At 44.1% G+C, this 12,788-nt stretch overlaps 1 protein-coding gene across 1 annotated transcript in view; it reads left to right on the top strand.

Moving 5' to 3' along the window:
- The first annotated feature begins 133 nt into the window (after positions 1–133).
- The window catches only part of TRERF1 (transcriptional regulating factor 1), a 32,035-nt gene continuing 19,380 nt past the window's right edge, over positions 134–12,788 (top strand). The window contains exons 1-6 of the mRNA XM_056853145.1: positions 134–1,593; positions 2,627–2,673; positions 3,457–3,613; positions 4,243–4,497; positions 7,006–7,372; positions 9,222–9,288. Coding sequence (XP_056709123.1) covers positions 265–1,593; positions 2,627–2,673; positions 3,457–3,613; positions 4,243–4,497; positions 7,006–7,372; positions 9,222–9,288 — 2,222 coding nt within the window. The 5' untranslated portion in view covers positions 134–264. The remainder of the gene's footprint in view (positions 1,594–2,626; positions 2,674–3,456; positions 3,614–4,242; positions 4,498–7,005; positions 7,373–9,221; positions 9,289–12,788) is intronic.

Below are 12,788 nucleotides of genomic sequence, written 5' to 3'. Positions count from 1 at the left end.
CTGTTTTCCTTTTACTTCCCAGGTCTCCAGAGCATGCTAAGTGTATTATCATGTTCACGCTCGCCTTTTTTATGAAGATGCAAAACACCCTCATCCTCAAAGTGGTATGACTGTCTCTAAAGAATTCATTTCTGTAGCTCAAGGGGATCATCGGAAAAATCAAGTAATTTCACAAGGTTCAGTTTTGCACGTTCAATACCTCTCAGGGATTACTGTTCTTGGCTTCATTTTAAATGGTGTTTGATCAGAAGCAAGGTGCTGAAAATGGGGGATCAACAGATGTACAAAGCGAACCACGTCATTAACAACAGTGAAAGTTTGTATTACCAGCAGCAGCATCTAAATTCTCTTGCACCTTTAAACCCCAGCTATGGAGCGTCAGCCATGGATGTGTCTCAGGATTCTCCCCTCTCTCCCTCATTCCCCCATGATACAAGAGAAAACATAGCTTTGAACGTTGGGTCGAAAACTCTTGGCTTGATGGATTCTCCAAGGCAAACGAGTTGGGCCCATTTGAGTTCTGGCAACCACATCCCAGTAAGGACCAATCAGAATGTGATGTGGAGCTCAGTGGGGCAAGGGGAGCCCACCGATGGGTACGACCACCTGTGTTCCCAGGCCAACGAGGTCAGGTCGCAGAAAATGACCAGTGGCGTGTTGCATAAATTAGACTCCTTCACTCAAGTGTTTGCGAACCAGAACTTAAGAATCCAGGTCAACAACGTGTCCCAAATCTTACAGACTCAGCCGTCGGGGATGGAGAATACGAATGACAGCGCGCTTCGGCAACTGTTGTCTCAGAAGCCTACTGCTGACCAACAGCCTGCGCAGAGATACCAACAGGTCCATCCGAGCTTTGCAAGCGCACAGCAGAAGCAGCAAATGCACCTAATGCAGCACCAACAGCCACTGTATTACGACGACCAGCAACACTTGGCTCACATGCCAATGCACCAAGGACAGGCCCACTTGCAGCAGATGCACTCTCAGCACCTGCTGCCACAGCAGCTGCAGCAGGATCCATACTATATGCAGCAGCAGCCCCACCAAGGGCAGCACAGGCTTCTAATACATGAGATGCAGCAGCAGCGGCAGTGCCCAGTGCAAACAGCTCAGTATTATCCAATACAGCCTATGATGCAACAGTTACAGCACCAACAGCAGCAGCAGATGCAGATGCAACTTCCTTCCTATCACAGAGATCCTGAACCAAAGACTCTGCATGAGGCTCACCAGTATTCCCAGGACCGGGGTTCTTCTGTGCAGCTGATACAGCTGGGAGCTGTGCCTCAGTACTTCTACCAAGATCAGCAACAGCCATTCAGGCACTTGTATCCACAAAGTTTACTGCAGCAGCAGCAGCAGCAGACCACAGAAGACACCAGCCAGCAGAATCATTATCAGAGCGAAAACAAGTCTCGCCCCTTGATGGACTCGCATCTTGGGTTCTCAGGAGCAGAGAGGACAGAGAGTCCAGTAGAGCCGGACTTGAATTCTGTTGGTGTCTCTCAACAATGTCTCTTGCCTCCAGTGAGAACCCACATGGATAGCAAAAGAGCCCAGCAATTGTCTCCCAATCCATCATGGACTCAGGTTTGTAAAGACGAGGCATGCTCTAGCATGTTCTAGCTGCTGGCTAGTTCATATGTATAAGAGAATGAGGTGGTAAAATGGGCTGTACCATTCATCTGCAACTTTAGGATCATAAGAGGTTACATTTGGATGGGGAGGGAGGAAACCATGTTTAAATGTTCCCCGTAAATGTTATCAGTTTTGTGACTCAGTGACTGGCCAGTAGTTTATAGACTGTACATCTGTTGTTGCCCAAATGAAAATAGGTAACATTGTGTTAAACAGGTTGCTTGTAGCTATGGCCACTTGATGGAAGGAAGGCCTTTACGTTGCAGAGACTCCATGGGGCAGATGTAGTGGGGCTCTAATGTACTGTGCTTGGGGAGACACATTGCCACCCTGGCTCTTTCTCAGTGCATTGTCCCCAAGTGCAACCCTTTTGTTTTTCTCATGCGAGCGAATGGCAGCTATTTGTGCATGCAGGAGAAGGTTAAAGATGGGTGGTCAGGGGTGCTATCGCAGTGAAGCTGAAATTGCTCCATGCCAGTGATAAACCAGTGTCCAGGGTGAGAGGAATGTTTTGCTGTGTCCCAGACAGAAGTCCATTTACCTTGCCCGACAGAATTGACCTGGATAGCCCAGGATAGCCTGATCTCGTCAGATCTCAGAAGCTAAGCAGGGTCAACCCTGGCAAGTGTTTGGATGGGAGACCTCCAAGGAATAACAGGGTTGTGATGCGGAGGCAGGCAATGGCAAACCACCTCTGAACGTCTCTTGCCTTGAAAACTCCACCAGGGGTCACCATGAGTCAGATGTGACCTGACGGCAAAAAAGAAAAAAAGAGAATTGAATTGAACGGCAGTGAGCGGGAGCTGAGCTGTTGCCTATGTGCATTGTACCATCCTTTCATCTGAGTATCTGTTTTCTAGGGTTTTGATATGACGTGCGACTTAAAGAGAGAATGATGGGAGCTAGGTATTAAGTACCTGAGTGTAGACAGATAATTCTTCAACAAGCTGATTTAACAGTATTTCTCCTCTCTCTGTAACAGCAGATCCAGCTGTCCGATGGCACACTCGAATCAGTGTCACCTGAACAAAGGTATATTTATGGTTAACGGCAGATGTGTTCTAATTCATTCTTTTTAAAGAAATGGTCCAGCAAAGGAGGCCTATCTGCAGTTCAACAGGGGAATCTGCCAGTGCAAAGGCCAAATAGCGGAAACTTCTAGGACTTTGGTATTCCATCCCTGTTTCATCTGCTCGGTTCCTTTTTTTGCAATCCCAAAGTAAAGCTCTTTGGGTTGGAGCACTTCAGCCTTTTGTCTTCAGTATTTTGCCACCACATTTCCATCTCTTGGTCGTTTCTTCTTGTCTAACCTCCATCAACTCAGGAGATTATTGCCATAGGATTATTATTACAGATGAGTGGATTTATTTTATTCATATGTTTATTTCCTTGTTTCTTGCTGTGGCTCAAGGATTACAGAATTTTAAAACAATGCAAAAAAACCAGTATGACATAGCATAAACAATGCAAAGACTGGATTACCAAAATTAAAGAACAGTGCAGTGAAAACAAGATAAGTCATTTATTTTAGTATAGCTTGCTGGTGCATAAGTGGAGTTTGGACCACAACTTTGGGTTCTTAACGCACATCAAAAATCACTTGATTTTAAAGCAACATGTTCAGCACATACAGGGGGAAATAGGTGATGGAATTAATTTTAAAGTGTTTGCTTCATTCAGACACCTCAAAATTAGCCACTGAGAGAGTCTGGAATTTGCTGGTGTGCTAAAGGATGGTTATGTGTAGCTGCATTACGATGCTATTTTGAGCATTTTTATCAAAATGCTGCCTTGTTCTTTTGTTGTCTCTTACAGTAACACTGGTCACAGTCAAGAAACATATACAGAGAGATCCGAAACAAAGAGCAAACTAATGTGCACCGTATGCTTGAAGGAGTTTAAGAGTTTACCAGCCCTAAATGGCCACATGAGGTCTCATGGAGGGGTTCGGGCATCTCCCATCTTCAAACAGGTTGGAACTTTTTGATTCTTGGCTGTCACCCTTTCCTGCTGAAGTTCGCTGCTTGCTTTGCTATTAAAAACAGAATGCCATAATTCCTGAGCTGACTTTGCTGTTGTCAAAATAGTGTCTTTCTCTAGCTTTGTTTCAAGTGTGCTAATTCTCCATCACTGGAGAGATGTTGATGTGATATCACCTCAGAGTTTTGCTTAAGCTTTTGGCTGGCCTTCAGGTGAAAGAGGTTCCTCACTCTGAACACGGTTGTGTGGGCCCTTATTATTTGGTAACTAAAAAAAACAAAAACTTTGTTCTAAATCCAGAATTACAGCATTGTTTGCTTTGGTGCGGGAAGACATCTTTATTTATCCTGAGGCGTTTTTGCCTGGGATGGAAGTACCTTTTTCACACCATATTTGCCACAGCAGAAGATGTGTTCAGTCTGTTGCAGCAAAAACCACAGAGGCCGACGCACTTACTGTATCGTCAAACAAAGTGGGCTCTAGTTTACCAAAGTTTCTGCCACGGTCAATGCGTTACTCTTTAAAGAACCACATGACCTTGTTGTTTGTGCCACATTTGATGTTCTATACGTCAGGGGGCCGTCTGTGGTGGAGGGTGAAAGCCTTTGATTGTCTGCACAGGAGGAAGGAGAGACCCCATCAGAGCAGCCGCCGCCGCCGCCACAGCTGCCCTCCGAGGTGGATAGCCTCGTGCCCATCGTCATGCCTGTTTCTGTCCCCGTAAAGCTCCTGTCGCCCGATCCAAGCAGGCAGGCCACTGACAGCAGTGCCACAGCCAAAGATAAGCCTGTGTCAGACGATGAGATGCCTGTTCTTGTGAGGATGACTTACTCGCCACCACGTTCCCCTAGAGCGGCCAGCCCATGCACGTCTTCTGTGAGTGTTCTCTCAGCACTAACTATGTCAAGGGCACCGAATAAATCCCTTTGCAATTTTGGAGCCAGTGTGGTGTAGTGGTTAAGAGCGGTGGTTTGGAGCAGTGGAGTCTGATTCCCCACTCCTCCACATGAGTGGCGGAGGCTAATCTGGTGAACTGGATTTGTTTCCCCACTCCTACACATGAAGCCAGCTGGGTGACCTTGGGCAAGTCACACTCTCTCACCCACCTCACAGGGTGTCTGTTGTGGGGAAGGGAAGGGAAGGGAAGGTGATTTTAAGCCGGTTTGAGTCTCCCTTAAGTGGGAGAGAAAGTCGGCATATAAAAACCAACACTTCTTAAAAACATGCTTCTCATTCAACATTTCTCTTTGGGGTTGCAGAATCACCCAGGTCATACTTCCCAGTCATTCAGAAGCATTTTATTCTTTCTTTCTTTTCTTTCTTTTTGAATGCCTGGTTATTCCTAAGCGAACTCTAAACAAAAAACAAAGGGATTTATTTCCAGCTGTTGCCACCTGTTTATTTGTGCTTGTTTGTTTTATTGTCGCTGCTTAAAACCAGTTCATTTGCTTCTTGAGAAATTAGAGAGAGGTTCACTACCTCCTCCCCACTATTTTCTACCTTAGGTAAATGAGCGTTGTCTGCTAATTATTATAAAAACAATTCGCGCTGATAAGTGCTGTGAAAGATTTATCTAGCCACTGCAGTCTACTTCCTCTTTTTCCCTATGTGTGAATCTTGGCCATATTTTAATTATGGTGTCCTAAATCCAAGCTTACCATGTCTTGGCGAGTATCAGAGCCCAACATTATTTTTGCTACACCCAGTGTCTGAGGCTTGAACTCCATGTGAATATCATTTTTGCCTCATGGGCTAACCAGACGTTCGGGGTGGAGACAAACGTGAACGAGTCAGACAAAGGCAATCACATTTTTTATAAGAAAATGATTGGGGAGTAGCAGGAAAATATGTAGGCAAGTATTAAACATCATGATGATTGCCTGTGTTCCTGTTTGAATAAGATGTGGGTCCTAAGCCACCTTTCTGCTTGCCAGCATGGTGTAGTGGTTAAGAGCAGTGGTTTGGAGCGGTGGACTCTGATCTGGAGAACCGGGTTTGATTTCCCACTCTTCCACATGAGTAGCGGAGGCTAGTCTGGTGAACTGGATTTGTTTCCCCACTCCTACACATGAAGCCAGCTGGGTGACCTTGAGCTAGTCACACTCTCTCAGCTCCAACTATCTCACAGGGTGTCTGTTGCGGGGAGTGGAAGGGAAGGTAATTGTAAGCCGGTTTGACCCACTTCCTTAAGTGGGAGAGAAAGTGGGCATATAAAAACCAACTCTTCTTCTTCATCTGTTTGGGAGCCAGCGTGGTGTAGTGGTTAAGTGCGGTGGACTCTAATCTGGAGAACCGGGTTTGTTTCCCCACTTTTCTGCATGAAGCCAGCTGGGTGCCCTTGGGCTAGTCAGAGTTCTCTCAGAACTCTCTCAGCCTCACCTACCTCACAAGGTGTTTGTTGTGGGGAGAGGATGGGAAGGCAATTGCAAGCTGGTTTGAGACTCCTTAAAGGTAGAGAAACCAGCTCTTCTTCTTCCTCCTTCCCCTCTGCTGTGGGGCAGATTCCTCAAGTGTTAGGCACTTCCACTCATGCTAGACCAATATCTTTCAATAAGCTCAGAAATGTCTATCACTAGAGGAACATGGCCCACAGCAGAGGCCTGCTTCCACAACTAGATGAGAATGGGTAAAAACAGAAAAAGGGCTTAGGATCTAAGCGCATGCCAAAAGAGGCTGGTGATTGATCGACACTATTTGACTGGCTCATTTACAGCATGCCAATCCTGCTTTGTGGTGCCAGATAAGCTCCTTTTTTAGAATAAAATGCCTGGATGTGTGTCAACAGTACCTTTCAAAAGTCATTCAAATGAAGATGAGCGTAGCCATCTGGCAGATTTGCCATCTGTCTCACCCAAGGGTTAGTTCTCTCAACATTCATCACATGATGGTTCCTGTATCAAGTGATGAGATTGCTCCTTGTGGTGAGCCCACTTTGATAGTTTTGCCCAATTTGGAAAGTGTTGGTGCTTTGTTAAGATACAAGTGCAGGAATGCTGTTGTTGGAAACAGCCCAGACGATGTTTCCTGAGAGGTTTCCATAAATTACTATCTGTGGTTTGCTGTTCTTGTTGCTAGAGGGGTGCAGGTTTACACCAGCTTTAGACTGAGATGACCCTTGATATATCCACTGTTATTCACACAAATCTACTTCATTTGGTGAAAATAACTATGAAAATACTGTTTGTACCCCTGCAAAAGAGGGGGGCGTGGTTACAGAAAAGATGCCAAAAATTATTGCATTTTTTTTCTGAAACAAGGCCATACCTATGTTTCAGAGGCTTGCTAGCTGGTATGGGTGGGGATCTGGATTATGATGTTGAAAGAGGGATGTAATCCAGCCACATTATAGCTGAAATTGTTTCAATGCTGTAATCTTCCATTCAGGATCCCAGTAGGAAAAACCACCAAAGCATTACCAACTCTGAAGAGAGCTTCAGACCTTCACAGGACAAGAGAAGATACCGCCACAGACCTGAGCCACTCTTCATACCACCACCTTCCTTCAACTTCAGCGTCCTGCATTCAGGCGCTACCCTATACCAAAGCCAGCTTCGCTCTCCCCGCATCCTAGGTGACCATCTTGATAGGACTCACGAGCTCCCTCCTTACACACCCCCTCCTATGCTCAGTCCAGTACGTCAAGGATCTGGTCTCTTCAGCAGCGTCATCACTTCCTCTCATGGGGCATCCCACCCCCAGCTGCCACTCACCCCTCTGACGCCCACTCCCCGGGTGCTCCTCTGCCGATCTAGTAAGTATTCTGTGTTCTCTCATAAGCATACCTCTTGTCGACATGGTAGATCTTATAAGTCTATCTCTTGTCAGCATGGGTCTGTTGCCTCCCTTTCAGTTCACATTGCTTAGGGGACGTTTAGCTGTCTGATCTCTGCTTCTCACAGTTGTTTTTGTGTGAGTGTTTCCTTAGAAGGGAGACAGCTTCTTGGCTTTAACGCCATTCACAACCTGGGGCCCGCACACCTCAAAGACAGCCACTCCTGCCACATTCCTGTGGGGCAGCTTCATTCTTTCCAGAACTGTCTGCTGCTGGTGCCCACCCCCTTGTCTAAGGCATGCTTGGTAACAGTCCAGGCTCGGGCCTACCCCATGCCTCTGTGAGAGCCTCCTGGAAGAAGTCCTAGCGGTCTGATGTGGCTACAAAACAGAGTTATTCCAGACAGCTTTTGGGTCTGCCTGAGCCAGGGCTGAAGGGGAGTGCCTTGCTGGTGAGGCATGAGGTGTTTTTTTTTTATTTATTTATTTATGTTCATGTCTTGGTTTTTTTAATGTGTTTTTTTATCAGATCGTTTTTATGTTGTTCTTACCTGCCTTGGGTCCTGAGATGCTCAGGAGAAAGGCAGGCATAGAAATATTTTCAATGATAAATAAATAAACAGTTCGCCTTTGCTTTTCTCTTAGAATCCCTAAAGATTTCCCCTTTTAAACAGAACAAAAGTAAGAAATGATTATTTTCTAACAATAAAAAAGTTTGTTGTTTCTCATTGTGGGGACTCCTGGGACATAACTATGAATTTGTTGTATAAAGGACACCCCCCCCCCAGCCCCACTCACCCCCTCCACGCTCTTACAAATGTTATGTGTTAAACCAAGGGGCTGTGGAGGGGCGGGGAGAGAAATAACAAAGACCTGCAAGATTCCGCTGGAAGGGATAAGCGCAGAAATTTTCTTCAATGGATTGAGCTGAACTGGGGGATTCTGTCACTTTTCAAAGCAGCTCAGCATTTTTACACAAGCGAAAAACATATTTGCCTTAGGGCCTTGAATGAACTTTTTAAAAGTGTAAATAGAAATATTCTTAGAAGAATTCTCAGGGACCAGGACCTTGCTAGGAAGTGTTTCTCCACAGCACGGCCTTGGATCCTGATGGCAGCATTTCCATCAGCAGAGCATGACTCCTCTGCCTTTCCGCCTCCTGCTGCCACCCACAGCTGTTCCTGGGGGATGGGGTATTGGAGTTCTGCTGTGGGAGGGGGGAAATCGGTGCATGCAGAAGTGATTGGCTGGCCATATGTACTCTTACCTTCTACTGAGCCAAACCATTGGTTCATAAAATGCAGTACTGTGATATACCCTGTCTAGCTGCGACTCTAGTCTGTCGCATTGCTTAACACAAAACAGCAGAGTTGTCTGCAGTTATCAAGACAAACTTGATCAGTCCTGTCAACGGATTGTAATGCCCGTGTCTTACAACACACACAACCGATATATTTGCGAAGAGGTAAAAGATGAAAATGCCATGAAATCCTGGGCATTGTGTACGCAACATTAAAAAAAAATGTATGAGGATGCCAAAGGGCATCCTCTTACGTCAAAGGGCATCCTCATACATCTGAAAGTCTCAGCCAAAGGGCATCCTCATACGTCTGAAAGTCTCAGCTCTCTCTCGAGTCTTAAGCAGTGGTCTTTCCCAGACTTGAGATGCCACAAAATGACCCCATGCAAACCATGTATTTGACCACTTACGGTCCCTTCCCCTATTGGTCTGCATTTTTTCTGTAAGAGTATACAAGAAAGAAGTGGAAAGTGAACAATAATGTGTTAATGAAGGGAACAGCGACTTAAATGTTACGTTTTTCTTTCAGATAGTGTTGATGGAAGCAGTGTCCCCGTGACCCCAGGGCCTGGAGAACAGACCATTGATGTAGAACCGTAAGGATTATCATCTTGTTTAATAGATGTATTACTTAGTATGTGGTATAGTCCAGCTGACCCTTCGTCATTTACTCCTAGAATGTGGTATTTAAGTGGCTAGGATCCAGACATTCCTCTGTGTATGTTCCTGTCCGGCACTCTTGTGTGTGCACCAGAACTTCCTTGAGTATATTTTCCAGCTTCATTTGTTTGTGCTGCTTTGGAAGCCTGCTGCTGATGGTTTTTGAGTTTCAGGAGGAGCGTCATGGTAGTGTGGTACGTCTGCATCTGAAGTGCCACAGTTTGTATGGAAGTTTCTCCATGAGACCTTGGCTCTTGACCAATATGTTATGATTCAGTGGCAAACTGGAGAGAACCTTTTGCATTCCCGAAAGCAATCAAGCCATTCCTAACTTCAGTGACCACTTTAAGAACCTTACCTCTGTTTTGGGACACAATGTAGTCAAAGGTTCAGAGTTCTCTGTGGTGCCTCCTAAATCTTACTCTAATTGGATACCACATTTAGGGCTCTCAGATAACTACTAAAATTCTGGTGGCTAAGTTTACAATTCCTTGTTGTTTGTTTATAACAACTGATTAATGTGAAACTGAATTAAGAATTCATTACTGAAGTGGCAATCCTGAAGACACCTTCCTGGGACTAAGCCCCATTGAATAACATGGGACTTACTTCTGAATAGACCTGCTTAGGATTGCACCCTTATTTTCACATAGCTATTAAAGCAAATGGAGCAGCCCAGACTAGACCGGTTTTCTTAGAGCTCAGAAGCTAACCTGGAGCAGTACTTGGATGGGAGACCACCAAGGAAGACTGGGGCTGCTTTTACAGAGGAAGGCAAACTGCTTCTGCTTATTTCATGCCTTGAAAACCCCATGAGGTGGAACTTCCTGGGATTGCCATGAGTTAGTTGCCATGGCACACTTTCCCTTAAAGCAGATATTCCCAGTGTTATAGAGATGGCAGTTCCTTTCCTGTGCCTCACATTGTAGAGCAGCGTTAAACATATATAGTTTTTTATATGGATGGCCGGAATTGCTGTTTTGCCCTTCCTTGCTCATTAATATTAAATAATTGTCTTAACTGTGACTATCCTGAGGGGGGTTGGTGGTTTATTGTTTTTTTCCACTTTTTGTCATTGAGTTCCTTTGCTTTCTAAGCATTGGGTACTGTTGAGGCAAGTGCACAGGATGATAACTAGCTGATTGTTATACACAAAAATAATTGTTTGACAGTAGTTTAAAACCAAAGAGGTATCACCCATTCTAAAAAAGAGAAGGCATGAGCTGAAAATATAGTCACCGCATAACGAGAACCATCCTGCAGTGGAACATCCTGCCACTTGAGAATGATGTATTCCTTTCATTGTGACTCCTTGCCCTGATACTCTGGCTTCATCTTCTGGGCCCATGGCCTGCAGCCCACCCTCCCTCAGGATCCCTTCTCCTCAAGATCCATGCCAGCTTAGCATGAGAATATCAGCACAGCAACCCTAAAAGCTGCAGATCACATAAGGCAAAAACAAGAAGTTTTAAAGAGAGTAACTGTTCAGAAATTTTTAGAGAACATGTTTTTAGTTTTAAATGATCTATATTGCATGGCAAATCTCTGTCAACTGTTCTTTTTACCAGTACTGTTAGTAATTTTGATTATTTAATTTCTAACTTGTAATGCTTTTGTTCCACAAAATTTTGTAAAACTATAAGGTTATTTTGTAACAGCCAGTTTTTGTATCAAATTTTTAATAAGTCCCTTTAGTATTTTGTAAATATTTTAGGATACTTTGTAATGGTTTATAGCTATACAAATAAACTCATTTGCTTGCTTGCGTAAGGCAAAAACAAGAATAGAAAAACAAAAAAGGCGAATAGGAAACACATTTATTTTATTTTTATTTTACAAAATTTCTACCCTGCCTGCCTGTCCTCATAAGGGCCACTAAGGTGCCTAACAAATTAAAACATACATAATAAAATCACATCTTAGAAACCACTAAAACCAACAAAAACACATTATTAAAGCAATGAAAACCCGGGCTAAAGTACATACAAAAGCATAAAAACGTCAATTCAATATTGGACATGAAGGAGGGATCACTGAGGGAATGCCAAACAAAGCCAAAAAGTCTTTTTTGGCACAGACAAGTCTACCTGTTGAAAAGCAGTGCTTAGCACACCTACCTAAAGGTTGACAGTGAAAGTGCCCTTTCAGGCCTCTTCAGGCAGGTCGTTCCACAGGGTTGGGGTAGTGAGAGAAGTCTTGGCAACAAGGTGTGTATGCGGGTATCCCCCATCAGGGACAGAACTGCAAGCCGCAGTTGCTGCAACGAGCAAGCATAACTGGGTGTGGGTGTAAGGAATCAGACCACCCAAATCTGAGGTCTCTTCCACCTAGGGTTGCCAGGTCCCTCTTCGCCACCAGCGGGAGGTTTTGGGGGCAGAGCCTGAAAAGGGCAGGGTTTGGGGAGGGACTTCAATGCCATAGAGTCCAATTGCCAAAGCGGCCATTTTTCTCCAGGTGATCTGATCTCTGTTGGCTGGAGATTAGTTGAATTAGCAGGAGATCTCCTGCTACTACCTGGCAGTTAGCAATCCCAAGACAGCACATAGGCTCCAAAATGTTTTAGTATCTCTCAACTAAGTTTATTAATTCATAAACCATATTTTTGAATATTGATACCAATTCTAGTCTAGTCTAGTCTAAATATACAAGTTATTTCAAGTTATTCAGGTGTGTAATCACCATATACATAACAGGAAGCACAGGTCCTGTTGAATACAATATAGGCAACATAAATAAACTATCACAATTTATATATGAAGAGAGTCCAGAAAGAGTACGCGCCCTCTAGATCCTGGCTGCGTTTTGTAGAAGCCTTCTTCAGCTCATTAATAATGTTGCTTGATGGTCCAAAAATTGTAGTAGAAATATGTCCCAGTAATAATTATCTTGATGTTTATGGCAAATTGCCAAAGTAACCACATGCTACAAAAACAGACATAGACTATTACTGTATGTTAATTATATGAAAATTTAAACCTAAAGTATACAATGCATCAGTATATACTTACTGTTTCTCCACAGTTCAATCATTCCTTTTGACCTCAGAGGGTTCCAAAATGTAATTCAATCAGTGGGTGTAAAATCCAATGACCAAGAGGTTTAAATAGTCATGTTGGTGGTGAAAAGTCACCCCCCTTTTTTTTGTGTCTTAAAGTTACAGGATCATATTTGATTGAAAAAGAACATGAATATATGCAACTAAAGAAAACAGGAAAGGTCCAATTCTGTTTTCAGGCTTCCCGGGGCCAATGTTTTAAATAAAAAAATGAATCTCATCTCGTACTGTAATAGAATCTTTTGTATATTACGATGCTCATATGGAGCCGGTTTGTATTGCCACAGAACAAAAAAGGAAAGATCATTCTCCGTGTGGCGTGTATTTACAAAATGCTCCACTAGGGGCGCTTCTTTTATTTTAGCCCGAATGCGTGAGCGA

Source organism: Euleptes europaea, chromosome 7 (genome assembly GCF_029931775.1).
Source record: "Euleptes europaea isolate rEulEur1 chromosome 7, rEulEur1.hap1, whole genome shotgun sequence".
Classification (NCBI taxonomy): domain Eukaryota; kingdom Metazoa; phylum Chordata; class Lepidosauria; order Squamata; family Sphaerodactylidae; genus Euleptes; species Euleptes europaea.
Note: the sequence above shows the minus strand (reverse complement) of the source record. Positions and strands in the feature narration are given on the sequence as shown.